Raw genomic sequence first — 21,631 nt, 5'->3', positions numbered from 1 at the left:
ATAGCTTCTCGTATTAAAAAAGCTACAAAATAGTGTTGATCAAAGGATCTTGATTCTCTTTAGTCATGCACAGCCTTTAAAAATGTTTTTGATATCAGACAGAATAGATGAGATGAATTATGTAGTGTTTTAAGTTTTGTTCAGCATAATGTGAGACAGGAAATATGCAAATATGTGCAAGACCTAGCTGAGCAGAGTATAGATTTGACATTCAAGCAGGCTTTGCAGTTGAAAATAGATGGCAGTTCAGCGCGCTCGGGGTCTCTTTCTCAGTGCAGCACAGCACCATTAGAATGCACAGTAAAGTTGTAGAAGTAACATCGTTTATGTCGAGGGAATCAGCAGGGAACGTTACTAAACTGCTGAATAAGCAGGCCATCTATCAGCATCCTTGGTGGAGGATGTTTTCTGCGAATGAGTCCTGCAGTTTCCTCTGTCAGTTTATGTCTCCCGAACCAGCTCCCTCAGTGCAGCTCGCCCTCTCCGCTGCTGAGTGTGAGTCCTTGTGCTGGAAAACAACAGGGCTCACAGCTGAGTTATGTTGTGGTGATCTGGGTTCAACCTCAGCTCAGATAAACAAAGGATGCTCATTACAGGAATTACAGCTCCCTAAATATTCCCTTTAAAACGCCTTTGACCAGATGCTATAAACTTTATATCGTGCTGTGAATTTAAATGACCGATCCAGCCAATGGCTTAAATTGTCCTGTTGTTTGTGCACATTTTGCCGCACTGTCAGTGATGTGTCCTTCTCTCACTCATAAAGAGCTTTTGTCCACGTCTCATCCTTGACTCCCTCAATGGGAGGCTTGAATGTCAGAACCTTTCTGAACCATCGTGAGTTAGATAATGCCTATCTCTGTGCTTCTCACTGTGCCGTCACCATGAGGTCTTCTGAAAAGACCGGAGAGGTTAGCCTCTGTTAAAGAGGTCCTCTGGCGTATGTTTCCTCACTGTTACAAATTGCTTGAACACCTGTTGTCCTGAGCATAAAGGACTTCTGACTCAATCTTAAGCAGCGAGACAGCGAACAGCCTGTCTCTCTGCAGGAGGATCTCACCAGCAGCCATCTGTGTCGCCCTGACCTGCATCAGATGCTTCCTCCAGCTGTCAGCAGCCCTGTCATCGTTTAGCTTATGCACTCAGAGAGGGCCAGGAGTCACGTAAGGAGCTTTGTATCAGTCACCCTGTGCTCCTCTCTGCAAACTCCTGAACTGCACTGGAAAAAACTGAAAACTTATCTAGTGTTTTTTGTCATAATTTTTGTAGAAAATGTCTTTTTAGACTTACTATTACCACATTCACCTAAATAGTCCAGGAAAATGTCTTGTTCCAAGTCATTTAAAGACAAAATAATGTCTGAAATGCTTGAAACAAGGTAAAAAAAAAAAATCTGCCAATGGAATAAGCGAAAAGTTACTTGCATTTAGACGTTATTCTAGTTTCAAGCAATTTTATAGCAATTTTTTCTTGTGCCATTGGCAGATTTTTTTATTTCTTTCAAGTGAATCAGACCTCATTTTTGTATTTAAACCTCTTGAAACAAGATGTTTTTCTGGACTCGTCAGGTGAATTTGGTTCACATCAGGTATAACAAGACAGTTTATACTAAAAATGAGACACAAACGCTTGACAATTATTATTATTTTTTTTGCAGTGTGAAGTTAACCCAATGGGTGGAGAGATACTTCATAGGGATGTCCCGATATTACATTTTCACTTCCGATACGATACCGATACTGCAGCATTGAGTATTGGCCGATACCGATATTAATCCGATACGATATCAGCATTAAACATACATACTTTTATTACTTATTTTGTAGTATGTCTGTCATGTTAGAAAAGGCTTGATTAAGTGACATCATTCAAACAAAGAACAGGAGTCAGGAACAGTAGGTATAAGGAAAAACTGACCCATTCATTATTAACCAATGGGTAACAGAAATTTTAACATTAAACATAAGAATATACTAGTAATTGAATAAAATAGAGAATAAATTAGAAGACCCAGAAAATAACCTAAATAAATTAAATAAAAACAGCAGGAGCAGGGTCTGGAATGGACTGCTTATATCGGAGATTTTAGATGCATTCCGATACGATACCGATATTTGTTTTTTTGCTGATATCGGACCGATATCCAATATCAATATCGGACTGGGACACCCCTAATACTTCAGAGCTACTGTTGTGCTTGGTGTGTAGCTGTTACAATGTAAGAGTTGAGTCAGAGCAGGCTGCAGCCTCTGTTCATCTCACTGTGTGTGAGGAATTCAACAGTTGAAGAGCAGCTAAAGGTTAGCAAGAAGATCAGCCAAACAGTGACATTTGCTTCTCGAGAGCAAACAGTGCTGGTGCCACAGGTCCTGACATCAAACCAACTCGCCTGGACCCACATGAAACACATTGCTATTATCAGATACCTCACAGTTTTGACTATGACCACATCCATTTGTACTTTGTGGGAAAAAAATCAGACTGCAATGTAAGAGTCCTTTGTAGATCAGTGATTATGAAAATAACAAGTGGTATTTTGACAGAATCTGCGCTGGTTTCGTGTCCCAAGGGTATTTTTCTTACTCTAACTAATTCATCATGTGTTGAGTTCAACTTAAGGTTTAAATGAAAAGAAAAACAGGATGTTCTATTTCTATCTTTTTTTTTTATTTCCAATGCTCCAAACGCAGCCTTTTGTTATCAGCCATGTGATGTTTCTCTCTCGATTCATGCAGAAGCACGTCCTCCTATCTCTGGTCTGCAAGCTCCCATTGTGACAAAGATTGCTTTCATGAAGCTCCGTCTACGCCATGGCAAAAATATTTTGCATGTTTTGCGTTCATTGTCTCTCGTCTTCTTTATCACCACAGGCGGTCTTTCTCGAAATGGTTTATAATTCACTACTTCATTCATTGTTGCCTTTCACATTTATTTTCTCATTAAAACTTCAAAAAACACGAGTCCACCAGCAAGATTTGTTCGGCATTAAACCAAAGACGACGGACTGGGACACAATTAGGGATGTAGATGTGCTGTGTTTTGTCTGGGTGACACACACACAAATGAGAAACAAGTTCCACACATTGGATGCCAACGCTCACAAAGTGTGACTAGTTAACACTATGAGGACGTTCAGAGGAGTTTTCAGAGGAAGAGCTGGTGCATGACCCTGTTTTACCCATGAAAAAGGCTTTTTAAGAGGGAGGAGATAACAAAAGACAAAAATGAAAAGCTTCTGGAAAGACGCACTGAAGAAGACAAGGAGAAGCTGTTATTCTCTTTCCTCCCTTTATTTCCTCACTTCGCTTCACACTTTCTCCACTTTTATCCCCCTCACCTTTACTGTTTTATGCCTCCTACTCTTTATAAATCTCTCCTCTTTCTCCCTCTCCTTACTGCCCGCTTTTTTCCCGTCCTCCTCTCTATCTGGCGCTGCACACCCACACACTCAGACATAGATGGTTATACTCGAAGAATAGCTCCTCACACTCTAGCCCCGTGTTGTAAATCCTTTATAGAGAACGTTGAGGTATTTCTGAGGGAAGCGTGTATTATCTCTGAATTTGGCTGCTGTCTGCGCTCCCACCTGGGCGCCAAGCCAGCTCTACAGTTTTACTGTTGTTCAGCAGCAGCAGCAGCCGCTCTCTGCTGAGGAAGGATACAGTGAAGGGGGCCAGGCGGCAGAAGGGATTATAGCACAAACACACAAAGTGCACGAATGGAGAGGAGGGAACAGGGAATTCTGTTTAAGTAAACATTCATCAGGGCTTGTTTGGTTGATACAATATACTCCTGTGTTGAGGCTTCATCCGATAGGCATCTGGAGTCATGAGAGATCAACATTTGTTGGCCCATGAAGAAGCATCTGTGGACGCCAGGCTTTATTTTCTAACAAATTTACTGCCACTGACTGCTACTTACTAACCATCAAATCTCCTTGAAAGGCATTTATGAGCAATTGAAAAGGCAGCCAAAAGTGAAACTTCTTTCAAGAGCATTAAATCAAAAAGGATTGCTAATTTACACATAGGTGCTGACTGAAGCCTGGAAATGATAGAAGTGGTTAAAGACAGCGGTGAGTACCACCGATTCAAACGGTTTCTTTAAACTTTCCTGTGGTACAAACAAAGAGGTGAAAGCTATTCTTCATTGTTCCACACAATCAACTCTCTCATCATGCAGAAAACTGGAAGTGCTGTGACAGGCAATAGAGGAGATGCAGTTAAAACTACTCAATGGATTTTGATGAGGAAAGCAGTTAAGGACCGAGACAAAGATAAGAGGAAACTCTCTGCTCTCCTCTTCCTCATTTAAAGTAGGTGGTAAGGGAAAGCAGAGTGTACCTTCTCCTTCCTCTTCTGACCCAATCCCTCCCTCTTTACTTTACCCTAACTGAAGCACGAGAACACTGTGTTCTTTCAAAATCTCAGAGTGGTGGATATGTTGAAAGACTTTTTATTATCTATGTACTTAAACCCGTCCGCCACAAGGCCTCAAGACATGAGCGGGTTTGGAGCAGCTCAACCTGTGTTTTGTGAGAAGATGGGGTTATTTCACCAAGAGCTAATAAATGCACAATCTATGATTCCTAATCATTATTTATCACCCAAGATACACTGAAAAAAATGTTTTGTTGAATTAACCCAATTTTATTAATTTTAGCAGTTGCACACGATATCTTTATCTAGATCTAGATAATTTATTTAATCTTAATGTACATGTTATCTTTAAGTTATTTCAAATTAATAACATTTGTTGTTGTAACTCAAATACACTTAGTAGAATTTACTCAAATTTCCTAAGAGATCACAACTAAATCCATGTTTAATAATTTAGGTTGGTCCAACTACTTCTTTTTATTGGTTGTAGTAACACAGAATTTCAAGTTGATATGATCCACAAAAATACATTGGAAACCTTAACTTAAATATTGAGTTGGATTGATTAAAAAAATTACTTCACTTCAACGGATCGAAGATTCCCTTTTTACAGTGCAGGTTATCCTCTGGCTCTGCTCTCTGTTGAATAGGGCCTATTGTACATTACTGCCACCTCCTGCTCTGGAGAGGTGTTGCAGATGGGATTCCTACCTAAACCAATTAGGTTGAGTTAACATAAAGCGATCTTGTTGGTTCAACAATTTTGCACATCATGCTGAAACAACATGATTTAATCATGTTTAACCACTGAACATGAAATAATCTAGTAGAAGCTACATGTTTTATTTGTGCTGATTGAACAAACACCAATGTTCCTTTTTTGAGTGTATGAAGCAGCTCACTTATCACATTAGTTGAACTCTAAACAACTTGTCCATGTGTATGAAGTTACTCCACCTGACATTTGAGAGTGGGGCTCACTTCCATTCTTAGTCTCTGTATTTAACACAACCCTAAACTAGAGGTGCACCGATCACCAGTCTTTGAAAAGCCTGACCTGCTGATACTGATTTGGGCCAATACAGATTTTGGCTTTTTGTTTTTTATAACTGACAGCATATACCTTCAATGTTCCTTTTTATTTTTCATTAAAAATCATTGAATAATACCTGTGAAACAATAAAATCTTAATGTTTAAACTTAAACAACCAATAAACTGTCCTGAATTTTAGCTCTCAGAGTAAAAAGCAACAATGGCTGGATGTCAGACCTTCCCGGAAGTATAAAAGATCAGTTTCATCTGTAAGGATGTGCCAATCACTGACCCCTGATCACAGATCATCAATCCCTAGAGATGGGTATGGAATTAGGTACTTTTACAGGTACCGACTGAATTCTGTCAAAAGTACTGGGTACCGATTTTCGACAAGTCAAAAGGTACCTAAGCATATCCTTGTGACTGTGAGGGAGTGGGAGAGTAGGAGATTTTTCCATGCTGGACATCAACACAGCATTATAAGGGTATATACTGAAGAATAAATTTGTTCAATTGAAAAAAATACATTTTATTATTAAACAAATTGATATATTTTACCGTATAAACACAAAAAAGTACAGAAAATTAATACCGTTGAGTACCAGTACCGATTGCCAGGTACCGGGCATTGGTACCGTATCGTTTCAAATGTGAAAGGTACCCATCCCTACCGATCCCCCTAAATTAGGAAAATCGGCATGCAATTGCATGTCAACCCTAAACTGCATCCCAGCACCCCTGAAAAAATACAATCACATGTGCACATGCCCATTAAGATTTTTAATTCAGTGGGTATTATTCAGTTTGTAAACATGTTAGTCTTATTTTCTGTATAATCATGTTATGAAAAGTAGTTGATCACTTGGACTGTATGCACAGGTGTCAGAGAGCAGAGGTTTTAAATACAAAGTCAAAAGCTTAATACCATTGGTATTAGGTAGCCAAACACCGAACTTGTAAATGAATTGTCAGGATGTTAGGGAAAATATTTCCCTTACAGATTCTCAGAGGTTTAAAAAACAAATATTTTATTTTGACCATTTTGATTAGACACATTTTTTAAATTACCATTATACAGTTAATTACTGTATTACAGTAACATGCAGATGTGGTGATCACATTTTTTAACCAGGGTGAATCTCTCCAGCCTCTTTTAAGCTGAAAAAATAATAATCATGCCTATGTTAATGATGTTAGTACTGTTGCAAGCTTGATATCTTTGCAAACAGCATATTCCAGCTTTTGTTGTCTTGTGTACTTGTGAGGTAAAAGTTACTCAGCATTTGTTTGAATCAAAGTGTTTGTTTGTTTGTTTGAAGTGTTGTGTATTTAATGTTAAATGTTCAATCATCTCACCGCCTTATTTGGGGCTGAGCTCTCCTAAAACTCTGACGGTGAAATCGCCTCTTGTCCTCAAGCTCAGACGTGACCTCTCTCTGGGTTAACTGCACCAGCTGCTGCTTAGCTCCTTGAACCAGTCTGCACAGCACACCTGCTTCTTTCTTGACAAACCAAATTGAGCAGTTACAGTCAGTACGACTCTTTACAAATGGGCTCGGGTGCTTTTTGGGATTGTTCAACCAATATTTTGAACCAAGAGTAAAACCAGAAGTGCAAGCAAAAGTTGGAGCCAAGCAGAGTGTCTGTTAAAGTGTATGAGAGGGGAAGAGACTGCTGCAGCCAGGAAATAAACCTTGCCACTTACTGGGCCCCAAGGTGAGGCCAGTGGGCCTAACAAGCACCTGCAGAGACAGAACGGACAGGTAAGCAATAGAGCTCGACAGGGAGGCACTGCAGGGGTCATCACAGTGTGATGAATGAGCTGGAAATCTAAGCTCAAAGTGCTTATGGAGCCACGTTCTAAGTCTGTAAGGTGGACAGATTTGAAAGCATTTAACTGAAAGTTGTATTCAGTTACTTACAGTTTGATTACGCATTCAGGGAAATTAAATGACTTGTAGCTACAGGCAGGTAGTTTAAGGATGTTGTTACATCTACAATGGAGAAATTTTGGGCTGGAGTAAAGAAACAGAAGCTGTTTATGTTTCAGTTGTTATGATAAGTAGTTTTGGGTTATGTTGGCAGGTGCCTTGTCCAACTACATGAGTTAAGCTGAATGTTGCTTAAACTGTCAAAGTTGCTTCACACACTGCTCAACCAGTGTTCAATTTGTAAAGATCAAACCATTGAGTGTTTCCCACGATCCTCGCTCAGTCTTTCCAAACATCCAGACATCCTTCACTGTCAAAAGATGTAAAAACTGTTTGTTGTTCTGTTTATGCTGATCTATGGAGCTGTCGGTCCAAGTTGTCTAAGTGAAAACGCAGCTTTTATTCAGAGGATTGAGGAATTAAACCAACATGTTGACAAGTAAAAGTGCTAAAAATATCTTTATTTGACTCTAAATGCATCTGTTATGTGTGTGTGTGTTTTTCATGTAGGTGTGGCAGTGTGGTGGCAGCGTAGAGGTCTTGCCCTGCTCAAGGATTGCACACATTGAGCGTGCTCACAAGCCCTACACAGAGAACCTGACAGCCCACGTACGCCGTAACGCTCTGAGGGTGGCTGAGGTCTGGATGGACCAGTACAAGAGTCACGTCTACATGGCCTGGAATGTTCCTCTACAGGTAAACAGAACTAACTTGCATGTGTGCGCACTCATGTGTGTGTATACATGTGTGTCAGTATTTAATACTGTGCTTGTCCTCTTTGTGTGGGAGGTTGTGTGAAGCATAATTGCAAACATGTTTATTTTTGTTGGAGAAACCTGTCACGAATCGCCTAGCAACTACAACTGGGGTCCAGAATGAAAGATAATTGGCTGAAAAACAAGAGAAAATGGGAGACAAGGTTTTTTTTTCTGGATTCATCAGTTTTAAGGTTGGCGGTTTTTACTTAGATTAAAAAAAAAAAAATAGTGATACCCATCTGAGGTCTTCAGTTTTCTTTAATTGTGAAGTTTCAGATTATTTTAGTTGTGTGAGAAGGGAGGGGAAGTTTAGTTTGACTCTGCTACATGGGTTCTTTTTCCATCCACATATTTGTGAATACTTTTGAAGAGGTGTGTCCACATATAAACAGGTCTCTGAGAACTGAGGTGGACACAAACATCTTGTTTAGAAGAAACTCCACTCCTTATTTTCTCCGTTACATATCATACTAAATACATTTTAACTCCTTAGTTCACAATTATCGTGGAAAACTGGACATATATGAGCATACTTTTCTTCTAAGGTGTTTGACATGACAGACATAATCTTATTACTTGCTGGCTTGGTGTATTCATGGAGTTTTTAGAAATATACATCAAGTGTGGGTGTAGCCTGAGTCAGAGATAATGTTTAAAAAATAAAATAAAAAAGGCTCATGAGCCAGCACGACTTTCTCTTCTACCCATCAGCCTTTTTTCTTTCCTCAATACAAATTTGTACCTAAGAAAAGCCACAAACTAATCAAGGATTTCTTTTGGTATAAGTTCTATTCAGCTAATGATATTCTATTAAATGAGTTGTTGCAGAGTGATTGATTAAAAATTGAAATGGAGTTTCATTTTTTGTAGTACAAGTTATTTTGCTAAACTTAAGTTGTGTTAATTATCTACTAATTTAAAACAAACACTAACAAAAAGAAATAGAAAAAGGAATCCAAGCAAGAGAATGTTTGCAATAATATTAAAGAGTGGGTATTTGTACTTGTTTTGGATTTATACTCTTATTTCAGCCTCCATCAGAAATGCTTCACTTTAAGCTGCTGAATCTTTAAAGTTTGAGTCTTCAGGCTTTTCCTAAAAATTATAATGCCAGCTTTTACAGGTATTATCCTGCGTAACTGTCACTTCTGGGTCTCTATGCATGTGTGTCAGTGTCTGTATCTGCCTCAACCCTCTCCAAAGCCTGTTCTTGATGTTGTGGTTGTGTTGAGATGTTTCTGGGTGGAGAGTAAGCATGGGTACATCAGCCAATCACAGAGAGTCCAGTGTGCAAGTGACTTTGGGTATTGATTAGAAAATGGAAGAGGCTAATCAGAGCAGAATCATGCAGCTACAATAGCGGACGTAACATGAAGGATGTAAAACAAGCTGATAAAGCTTTTTTCCTATATGAGAGTGAAGCTTGACTCGACTTTCACTGGCTTTCAGGCACTTGGAGAGCAGTACCTGTGTTTAGCTTGTGCTAACATGCCAAGTCAGGTGCACGGCTCTCAAGTACCACATAAGAACGTAATGCTACAGGTGGTTACTGGGCTGATGAGTGTGTTTACAAAGTCATAGTTGGAGGCTGTGGGTGTGTGCTGCTGCTGATTCAAGGAAAGGAGGAGGAGCCCAGTTTAAATGTTGTGTTTAATAGCAAGTAACAAAAGTTCCTGTTGAGCCTACCTTTAAAGTGATACTCCGGGATGGAACAAGTTGGGTCCTATCACAAGGTTTAGGGCAGAAATTACCCCTACAGCAGTGTTTTTGTGCAGCAGAAGCCCAGAGCGCTCGCACCAAACACCCCCTCCCTGCTCCTCTGCTGGTTTCCTCTACACTCAGACGGGGACATATTCTACTTGACCAAAATATACAAATAAACAGACTCCCACCAAAAAACACTGATATTGGTCTGCATTCACGCTTTATTTAGAGAATTTTCAGCGCGTTACTTTCACAAAAAAACACCGCTAAATAAGGCTCTAGTTCTCATCGTGTAGTAAAACGGCGCTACCTCCGCTGCAGAGCCACAGTTGGCTACGAGGCGCTCGCCGCTAAGTGTAATAGTCTGCGCGCGCGCGTGGCGTGCCAGATATAAACAAACACAGGTAGTCTGCCAGGACGAAGAGACATGATGAGAACTAGAGCCTTATTTAGCGGTGTTTTTGTGTGAAAGTAGCGCACTGAAAATTCTCTAAATAAAGCGTGAATGCAGACCAATATCAGTGTTTTTTGGTGGGAGTCCGTTTATTTGTATATTTTGGTCAAGTAAAATATGTCCCCGTCTGAGTGCAGAGGAAACCAGCAGAGGAGCAGGGAGAGGGTGTTCGGTGCGAGCGCTCTGGGCTTCTGCTGCACAAAAACACTGCTGTAGGGGTAATTTCTGCCGTAAACCTTGTGCTAGGACCCAACTTGTTCCATCCCAGAGTATCACTTTAAGGCTCCCTGCTCCACAGCCCTCCTCATCTCTGATTGGCCAGCCTTTAGGAGGCCTGTTGGGGCTATGAACAGACCTCACTGTTTGAGACTCTCCAACGTGTCATGACCCAGATAGGAGATCCCTGTGATGACCTCATTGTTACAGAAAGTCTTCTGAAGATTTCATGAAGAGCTCCTGTAGATCTTGGGCTTATTTAAACAGTTTACAGTTTCGGGATCTCTGTAACATACAAATATGTAGCACTTTAAGAATATGAACATGTTTTATGGACATCCAGCATTATTTCTTTAAATCCATGTTTGAAATATGGGAAGGCAGGATACCCCCTCTGAGGTCAAATATTACTCTCCATATGCCCACATTTAGTCCTCATCAGTTTATTCTCATCTTATACACCACCTTCAGTATATCAAACAAAGAACATAATATAAAGTTGTGATTCATTGTTTCATACATTTTTTCTAGTATCAGTCAGTACTGATGATCCACTGTTCTAAGTACTGAAATAAACCTGTTCTATTTGGTCATTGTCCTCCTTTTTATCCTTTTTTGCATGTCCTTTCAGCCGTCTATGAAGCTAAAGCCTTTCATTTATATCTGTGTTTGGCCTCTCTTTGCTGAAACTTCCCCACCCACATTCTGTGATTAGTCAAATCATGTTTTGGTTTATTGTCAGTTGAAAAAGTCAATGTTTAATTATACAGCAGGTTTAAATCAACCACACTTCATTCAAGTGCTGTAAAATCCATAAACAGCATCAATGAAATACGTGCTGAATAAATAACAGTATATAATACAATGATAGATATGAGCAAAAATAATGAGGCATAAAATGTGTCAGGGTGTCGAGCTTAACTGGAATTTAAAGTCAAGCAAAGCTCTGCAGCAATGATTTAAACTCTCAAAGCCCTGAGCAGCTCTTATATTAATGGAAGGCTGATTCACAATCTCCTTATTCTTCATCCCAAAGTTTAGATTTGTTGAATTCACTGCAACCATGTGGAGAAGAATGAGGTTGTTGCTCTTTTTGTGTTTCCATTTGTGTTGTTCATGTTTTATTTCTTCGTAGAACTCAGGAATAGATATTGGGGACATTTCCAAGAGAAAGGCTTTGAGATCCAAACTCCAGTGCCGACCGTTCAGCTGGTTCCTCACCAACATCTACCCAGAGCTGCGATCCTACAGCGACACAGTTGCTTATGGAGTGGTGAGTACACCATCCTGTAACCCTGCTTTGAATTTTTCAACATCACACTTTAAAGCAGCTCATAGATTAGGAACATCAAGGTACCCACAAGAACAAGTATGCTAAATCAAGATAGTTTAAGGGAGACTAAAATACACTTTTTGCTCCATCCCTCTGGGTGCTACACATGCAGAATCTCTAACACGCACCACATGAAGTATTCAGGAGTATTTGAATTAAGATGAAGACGCTCCTTTAGCTCCATCAACAATTAATCAGCCTTTGTTGTGGCAGCAAACCAGCAAGGAATTTTGACAAAGTGAAACATATTTTTTAATAGTTTCTTTGCTTGTCACATTTCAGCCGAAGGCGACTGTGTTCTCAAAGACATTTCATAAGGAGCTTCAGCAATTAAAGAAATATTTATTATGACTAAAGAACAACAGCACATATCGTATTTTTAAGGTTTGAGATGTTGTGATTACCCTATAAGTTTTGTCTCTTTTAATTTTGGAGGTCGTACTTGAGTCGTTCATTTTATTTTTCTTCAAGTTTTGGTCTGGATATTTTCGGGAAGCAGAGCAAAACATGCTCTGTGTTTATCCAGTTGTATACACTGACAATTGACATTTACATGACTTTGAGTATCCTGGTTTTGTTGGGTATGATATTTTTGTGTTTGGACAAACACTTCATCACAATTTCATTCTGAAGAACTCTGAAAGAAACCAGATACTGTGGCATATATATACTTTTACTTTCCACTTTTCTAAGAGCCTTCAACTATGTGCAGATGCACAGTCTTAGGCTACACTACAAAAAACTCAAAACTAAGTAAGTGCTTATGTCTAGTGTCAGTTAAAAATGACGTACTAAGCGTACTAGTCAAATTTAACCAAGTCCAGAAAAATGTATTTTAGGATTTTCAAGGCTAAAAATAAGAACAGGGTTTCTTGTAAATAATCTAAAAATCTGCTAAAGAAATAAGACAAAATGACATGTCTAGTGTTTTGATATGCACTGTAAACCCCCAAATTCAAATTACTCAATTTGATTAAACTATGAAAACTTAAAATTTGTTAGTAAGTTCAATTTACTCAAATGTCTGAGTTTTCAGTGTTGAGAATAATGATTTTTGAGTAGATTTAACTTTTGTTAATGTTTAAGTAAGCACAACCTAAAATCATTAGTTTGTGACTGTGTTTTGTAACTGTGAGTGAGGAGGGGACACAGTCGATATGAGACCCTGATGTACTTCTAGACGTGCAGCAGTGGCACAGGCTGTCTGTACTCCACATTACACGGACTGTTTGTCTGTGCGTCACAGCATGGAGCAGATGTCTGTGCTCTATGTGGCATCGATTAGCTGTCCATGCTAAATGTGGAGTGGAGTGACTGTGACATAAATGATTAAATACATATATCTTTTTACACTTAATTTCAAAATTGGCTAAAATTGCATGATGGTCCAGTCAAACATTTCATTTATTAATATATTAACCATTAGGCACACACTGCAAAAGTCAGTAGGTACAAGACCCTGTGCCATGGAGCACAGACCACCAGTCAGTGCCGTGGAGCTCAGACAACCTGTGCCCCCTGAAGAACAATGTTTCAATGTACAGCAGGGTCTCATATCTACTGCCTTCCTTCCTCACTCACGGTTACTAAAGTTTTGAAATTAGAGCTGATTTTTGTTGAGACTGCATTTGTAACCATGAGTGAGGAGGGAACACTGTGGATATGAGACCCTGCTGTACTTTAAAATATTATTTAATTTAGTTGTTTAGATCTGCTTGTTTTTTTTTTCACTATTAGATTCATTTAATTCACAAGGCAAATTTATTGATATCACATCTTTCAGTTTTGAGTAAAGTCAACTTATTATGTTTTACAGTGATATCCAACATTTCTTAACATTACTTAATATTTTCATTCATAACAGATAAGCATCAGGTTTATTTGATTTAAGTCATTCAGTAGAATGATTTTCCATAATAATCGTAATTACTTAAGATATTGAGTTAAATTAAATTATTTCATTACTTAGTTTTTTTTTAGGTAACCGGTTTACAAACATTTTTCAAGTAAACCCAACTTATCTGGGTTTACAGTGTAAGTTTATCATCCAAATTCTGAAAACTTATAAGTAATTTTTTTCCCATTCCATTGTCATTTTTTTTCTCATTACATGCAATTCAGGCTTTACTTCTGACTTTTAATATCTTAAGATAAGATATTCTTATCCGTATTATCCAGGTGAATCCAGCTTGAATGACGTTATGAGAAATGAGACAAAAACACCTGATTAGTTTTATTTTTTTGCAGTAAAAGGACCTATCAACAAAACAAACATGGCAGCAGCAACAAGAGTAGGGATGGGTACCTTTCACATATGAAACGATACAGTACCAACGCCCGGTACCTGACAATCGGAACCGGTACTTAACGGTACCAATTTTCGGTACTTTTTTGTGTTTATGTGGTAAAAAATATAAATTTGTTTAATAATAATAAAAAAAAAAATTCAACGTAACATATTTATTCGTCAGTATGTAATCTTGCAATGCTGTGTTCAGCATGGAAAATCGCCTACTCTTCCACTCCCTCGGTCACAAGAATGCATTTAGGTGCCTAAACATGGTACCTTTTGATTTTACATGAATCGGTACCCGATACTTTTGACAGATTTCGGTCGGTACCTATAAAAGTACCTAATTCGGTACCCATCCCTAAACAAGAGTGTTTTACTCTTTAAGTTACACTATTGGTGTAACCATGTCACATAACAAGTTAGAGAACACCTTATCCATCAGGAAGTTGTCTTTGGTGAACTCAATGACAACTGTGTCCCACCAGTTGTATCAACATATCTTTCCCCATCGCTCCTTTTCGCATACTTTCCAGAACTCAGATTTTAACACATAGGGAGCAATGATGGTGTCAGAGGTCTTGGGGGATAACAGCCTGGTTGCTTTATAATCAACTAGTCAATACAATTCCTGCTTGTCCAGAGTGCAACACCCAATGAATTGTTGTTGCCAGGTGTTCAAGGAGGCAGTCTTCACATTCTGTGTGGCTGTGAATCCTGAATGTGTATTTAAATCATAGCCCCTCTGGCAACTTTGGTGTGTGCAGACAAACAATATGCATCCCTTAAGGTTATATAGATTTTTCTTTATAATTAGGTTGTTAGGCTGTAAAAATCCCAGGAATTTCCCAGGAGAAACAACAAGACGGGAAGGAGAAGGCAAACCTGGGAAAACAGGAGAGTTTGCAGGTATGCTGCTTTGACTTATGTGCGTGCTGTAACCGACTGAAAACAAACAGATTTGGGGACATGTTCAGGATACTGTATGCTTCTCGAGGTGCTGGAAATGAGGTGGATTCAGCATCCCTAATGCAATGCTTGTGTTTAATAGGGCTAAGCTCACAATAAGCTGCAGTGATCTAATTTTTCCTTCATTTCATAACTGCTGCAGCTTGTGTGGTAAAAAATAAACAGCACATGCGCCTGCATGTATAAGATGTAGTGACCAGAAACCAGGATAGGTATTTAGCACGTATACAGGGAAATGAAGAACCAGATGTCTCTGAGCACATATTAATAAATGTAACATGTAAATCTAAATGTTTCTTAGATGCTAATGAGAGGGTTGAAAGCTGTGTGTGTAGGGGGTGCATTAGTAAAAGCTATCTCTTACTCGTACTGGAATTGGGTTAAAAATAACAGAATAACTCTGAGACAGCATCCCTGTGATGAAACTTTTCCATCTGTATGTAACTTTTCCAAATATTCTGCAAAACTTAAACTTTTCCATTAACCTCAGAACACACTGTGAGAGCTCTCTTTAATTCACAACAACAGAGTATTGAAAGGGTGAACCTTTTTGCACCACTCTATTTCTGCATGGTTACTCCTCTCGTCAGCTATCGGCTGTGGGGAGATTTTACATAATTGAAAAATGACAGTAATCAGTTGAAAGCTGCAAAGAGTTATCCCAATGCTATGACTGCTCCTGCTGATAGAGGAGGAAAAATGAGTACTCCTCAACAGTCAGAGAAGAAGCAATTTATTCATTTCAGTTTTGATTGTGTATTTTAATTGCAGTCTCAGTTTAACCTTTAGTCAACTACTGTGCAGATGTTCTGTGTTGTGACCGTTCTAACCTGTGTACTGAAAGAGAACACAGTCAACGGCAACAGTGATTCAGAAGCTATTTCCTTTAGGTTGCAAAGGTCATGTGCTTTCAGCTTTATTTTCTCCGCATGACTTCAAGGCTGCCACCACAAAAAAAAAGTGATTCGTGAATTGAAAAAAGAAGTAAAGGCTGGCTCCACTCAAACATCAGCCGCTCCTCAGCCTGTAGCTCTGAGACAGCCTCTCCGCCACCTCTTGTGTTTGTCATTCGATAAATACTTCAATCACAGTGGAGTTATTTGTTGACACCACTGAGCATGTGCGGGGACTCTGCTTTCAGAGTGTGAGATGAAAGTGTCGCCGCTGTGTCATCTGAGAGATGTAGATATGAAGTTTACATATTTGACAAAAACAAAGTCTCGCAGGAAATCGCAGTTTGAGAAAGTACAACAAGTGCTCTAGTGTGATGCCATCTGTGGGTGTTGTTTATTCACTTATCGCTTATTTAACTGGAAACACAAGCTGGATGAATGCACTGCTCACACACTGTGAATACTGAACTAGAGGAGAATATTATTCTGATACTCGTTGAACTGGTAAGAAATGAAACACTTTCTCAAAGTGCCATAAACTTGAACATAACACTGTGGCTCCAGATAAATAGATTTCATGAGTATCTTTAAGTCATGACGAATTGTTCCTCACCCTGCCTCCATCTCCCACTCTAAGAAGGACACCTTCAATTTCCACATTTGTCATGTTTATTTGGTTCTTATAAAGATATATCTGTTTATTTTCAGCAGTTTCAGAGGATGAAACTGTTTATATCTGCAGTTTGACCTGGTACATTTTAAGCTGATCTTTGCATGATGATGGCCCAGTCAGTCCCTCCATTTAGTAAGTGTTCAAACCAGGAGATATCTGGACAACTGTGGCCAAAAATTAAATTGGTTTTATCTGTTTGTTTCCTGCTTTGAGTTCATCATGCCAGCTTTTTTGATTGCTGACTTGCTGTTTTGCGCTGACAACTAGCTGCAGTTTTACTGTTTTTTAATACGAGATTACTACGGTTGTAGATTAGCTTTAAAGTGATACTCTGGGATGGAACAAGTTGGGTCCTGTCACAAGGTTTAGGGCAGAAATTACCCCTACAGCAGTGTTTTTGTGCAGCAGAAGCCCAGAGCGCTCGCACCAAATACCCCCTCCCTGCTCCTCTGCAGGTTTCCTCTGCACTCTGCACGGGCCATTTTTTACTTGACCAAAAAACACAAATAAACGGGCTCCAACCAAAAAACTCTGATATCGGTCTGCATTCACGCTTTATTTAGAGAATTTTCAGCGCATTACTTTCACACAAAAACACCGCTAAATAAGGCTCTAGTTCTCATCGTGTCATAAAACAGCGCTACCTCCGCTGCAGAGCCACAGCTGGCTACGAGGAGCTCACCGCTTACTGTATCAGTCCACGTGCGCGGCATGCCAGATATCAACAAACGCAGGTAGTCTGCCAGGACGAAGAGACACGATGAGAACTAGAGCCTTATTTAGCGGTGTTTTTGTGTGAAAGTAACGCGCTGAAAATACTCTAAATAAAGCGTGAATACAGACCAATATCAGAGTTTTTCGGTGGGAGTCAGTTTATTTGTGTTTTTGGTCAAGTAAAATATTGCCCCGTCTGAGTGCAGAGGAAACCTGCAGAGGAGCAGGGAGGGGGTGTTTGGTGCGAGCGCTCAGGGCTTCTGCTGCACAAAAACACTGCTGTAGGGGTAATTTCTGCCCTAAACCTTTGGTACTGAGTATTGCAAAGAAGCATGAACAATCTGGTCAACATTTTACATAATTCCTTTGCAAATAAACTTATAACATCTGTTAGTGAATAAATACCTTCAAACTTAAGATAACTCTAAATGTCACCTTTGCTTCCTGTTTTGTGCTACATAGACAATTTTGACAGGATGTCATTTTAAACTATGCAGAGGGAAGGTGATTTTGCTCAACTCGTCATAATTATAATCTGCTTAATCATCTGCCCTACATTATTCAACTTATTGTCTGGTTTATTACCAAACTACTTTTTCACTTACTTGAAACATTTCTGTTTTGTTTTTTTTTCTATTTCTTTTTATTATTTTCAGAAGCAGAAAATGACTTTAGTAAAAACAGGGTGTGATTTGCCAAATATATGGGGGGTGTTAATTCATTTCATTTCATTTTCATTTTCCACCACTTATCCGGGTCCAGGTCACGGGGGCAGCAGTGCCATCACCGAAGACCAATGACCCCTATCCCCAGCCACTTCCACCAGCTCGTCTGGGGGTGTTAATATTTTTTTTTAAATCATAAAAAATAAGCAGTCTAAAGGTCTATTTCTTTTTCAAGTTAATGGTAGGCCCTGATACATTTTGAACGGTTGAAAATTCATCTTTAATGCAAACTAAAAACAAAAGAAACGTTAAATTTCCTGTGACAGCCACACCTGTGATGTGGGACATAGCCTTATTAAACTTTTAAGACCAAGGATAAGGGCTGATCACACAAACATGGCAGAGGATTTAAGGCAAATGGGCAACTCCATCAGACTGTAGGACGTAACATTAAACTTTATCGATTAAGGCTCCACATCTACATAATTCAGCTAATTAGACCTTGATTAGTACATAGTTAGCTTGGAAGTCTTCATGGGGCCTTTCCTGTTGGTGCGTCATGTGCAGTGTTCGACCCCTCTTTAGTCCTCATGTGTACCATATGTATGGACATGGGGACGTTTTTTGAATTAACTGGCAATGATTTGGGTCAGCTGAAAGTTAGTGCCAGCCTGCCTGTTACTCTTATTGGTCATGAGATTCAATTAACAGCCTTAGGGATGTTAAAATAAGTGGTGGGGTTGATCCCTACCATCACTTCCAACAAATTACACCCTGAGTATAGTATGCAGTCTTTTTCCCTATAACCATGCTGTTGGCGATTTCTTTCCAAACCCAGTGCCCTCACTATGTTGCAGTTAGTGGCTGCTTCAGATCTGATTTCTTCAATCTAGTTGGCATCTAACTCAAATTTTTAAGTGTTTATTATTTCACTTTGCTAGTTTCCTCCTCTTGTTCTTCTTTTCTCCATTGTTGACTGGTAGACCATAAACTGTAAATCGCAAGTTTTGTGCTTACTGAACAAAATTCTTGTAGGGTTTTGACTCATTAAAATCAACTATTAAGTATTTAATAAGAATCAAAAATCTAACACAGCTGGGTGATTAGTAAGAACAGGATGATAACTCTTATTAACCAATGTAAGAGGGATGGAAGAGAAGTTTTAGTGAAAAGCTGATGAAAACAGAAAGTAAAGAGCCGTGGAAATGTAGGTCAGTGAAGAGTGGGTGGGATCACTTAGCAGAAAAAAAAATTGTTAAGTAATATGCGAGAGAGGTTAGTGGAAAATGAAAGTTCCTCCCTCTGCTCCTCCAGCATAAACTCAAAATATTGCTAAACTTTGTAGTATTAGTATGAACTCAGGGGAGATGCAGCCAATAAGCTTTTTCTTTCATCCGTAGATATTAATTCAGTGAACATTTATGAGGAATGGTTAGCAGAGCAAGGCTCAGAGCGGAGCTCCAATGAAAATACTGCATTTTCTTTTCAAATCACCACTCTCTAAAGGTCACTGGAACTGAAGACTCATTGCTCTCAGTGCTGCGGTGGTACAGCTGTAGAACATGAACCCAGGAACCTGACCTTCTGACACCATGGATCACTAGCTATCTGAGGCAGCCCACGCATCCAAGCTCTCTGAATGCATGCATTCAAGTCATTGAAGTAACATCAAACCTGACAGCACTGCTGAGACTGCTGTGAGGGATTTATTCATTCATTTAGGTTTTTAACCTTATCAGGAGTAGTAATCATGGAAGGGTCACAGGCAGTTTAAAATCCACAGAGTGTTATCATCTGACTCTGAAGCCAGCTGCCTCTTTTATTCAACAAGGTCTGAAAGCACAGAGTCAAGGATGTTAACACTTTCTTTCCAGCAGCAGAAAGAAACTTTTCTGAGGACGAAATGTTCAAATGAGCCTAAAGTCTATCCACCCAAGACCAGGAAGAGATGGACTCAAGTCACTGTTTACAAGTCAAAGTTCAGGAGTTCAAGTCAAGACAAAAGTCATTGGTTGTTGGCCCAAGTCAGGTCTTAGGTTTTGAGTCTGAGTCAAGTCCCAAGATGATGGTTTTTGATTACAAGTCAAGTCCTAGTGTCTTTGGTCATGGGACTAAGTCAAGTTCCAAGTTTTTAGTTAGGAGTCTGAGCCAAGTCCCAAGTCTTAGGTCAGAAAACCAAGTCAAGTTCCAACTACTTGGTCATGAGTCAAGTCTTGAGTCTCAACACTTTTTCATGAGTCCTAGTCAAGTTCAGGGACTGCTGTCAACAGTCTGAGGGCAGGCCCAAGTCTTTTTCAGTCCAAGACAAGCTTCAAGTCCCTGGTTTTCAGTCCATGTCAAGTCCCATGTTGTTGGTTATCATTTCAAGTCCAGTTCTAAGATGTTGATTTTGATTACAAGTCAAGTCCCAAGTCTATGGTCAGAAAACCAAGTCAAGTCCCAAGTCTATGGTCAGAAAACCAAGTCAAGTCCCAAGTCTATGGTCAGAATACCAAGTCAAGTCCCATGTTGTGAGACTTCATTCATCAGTCCAAGTCAAGTCCCAAGTCTTTGTTTGAGTTAAGCCACAAGTCTTTGGTTTCAATTCTGTGTCAAGTCCCAAATTTTTGGTCAAGAGTCCAATATAAGTCCCAAGTTTTTGGTCAGAAGCCGAATCAAGTCCAAAGTCCAGGTTCATGAGTGAAGTTTGTCACGGTTTCTTTGTCTCAGAACAAAATGAAAATTCATTCATTCGTTCATTTTCTGAACCGCTTATCCTGTTTAGGGTCGTGGGTGGCTGGAGCCTATCCCAGCTGTCATTGGGCGGGAGGTGGGGTGCACCCTGAACTGGTCGCCAGTCAATGACAGGGCTGACACAGAGACGGACAGACAACCATTCACTCACACACTCACGCCTAAAGACAACTTACAGTGACCAATTAACATGATGAGCATGTTTTTGGACTGTGGTGGGCAGCTGGAGGACCCAGAGAGACACAATGAAAATTGTCATAGTCATTAATTTCTACCCTGAGAAACCGACAACATAAATTCATTCAACAGTACCTGTGTTCTTAAATTGTTTCTTATAATAACTCCTGCATTTTATTGTTTGTATTCTAATCTCTGTTGCTGTACTCTGTTTTGTCTACTGTGACATGTGTTGCTGCCTCTCTTGGCCAGGTCGCCTTTGTAAAAGAGGTCTTGACCTCAATGGGTCTTTTACCTGGTTAAATAAAGGTTAAATAAAATAAAAACACACCAGAAACAGAAGGTTGCTCATGATGGGAGGGAATGACATTCAGTGTGTAATGTAAATGGCAAAAAATACTATATAAAAGATGTGTACCGCTCCTAAACCACAATTACAAGTTGAATCTCAGGTCATGAAAGTGTGCAAATCAGGTCCATGTCCAGAACCAGGGCCTCCAAAAAACAACCAAGGACTATAGTCAAGACTTGGAATAAATATTGATGTAAAGAAATAGGTTGGATACTCATGGGAAATGTGAATAGGGCCAAACTGATTGATTGCCCTGTGTTAAAAATGACACTTTGTTGCACAGGAGTCCATAATACTGTTTGTAACAAAGCCAAATTGGGGAGAAACCTGCAATTCAAAGTGAACACATGCTTT

General features: G+C 39.4%; 1 protein-coding gene across 1 annotated transcript in view; it reads left to right on the top strand.

Annotated features, from left to right (window-relative positions):
• LOC141796416 (polypeptide N-acetylgalactosaminyltransferase 18-like) overlaps positions 1–21,631 on the top strand; it is a 217,857-nt gene that overhangs the window by 156,675 nt on the left and 39,551 nt on the right. The window contains exons 7-8 of the mRNA XM_074677517.1: positions 7,857–8,042; positions 11,614–11,751. Coding sequence (XP_074533618.1) covers positions 7,857–8,042; positions 11,614–11,751 — 324 coding nt within the window. The remainder of the gene's footprint in view (positions 1–7,856; positions 8,043–11,613; positions 11,752–21,631) is intronic.

The sequence above is a fragment of the Halichoeres trimaculatus genome, unplaced genomic scaffold, assembly GCF_033239565.1.
Source record: "Halichoeres trimaculatus isolate MK-OKI-2021-1 unplaced genomic scaffold, fHalTri1.1 fHalTri1_scaffold_10, whole genome shotgun sequence".
In the NCBI taxonomy this organism is placed as follows: domain Eukaryota; kingdom Metazoa; phylum Chordata; class Actinopteri; order Labriformes; family Labridae; genus Halichoeres; species Halichoeres trimaculatus.
The sequence above is the reverse complement of the archived record's forward strand: the minus strand, read 5'-3'. Positions and strand labels throughout refer to the sequence as shown.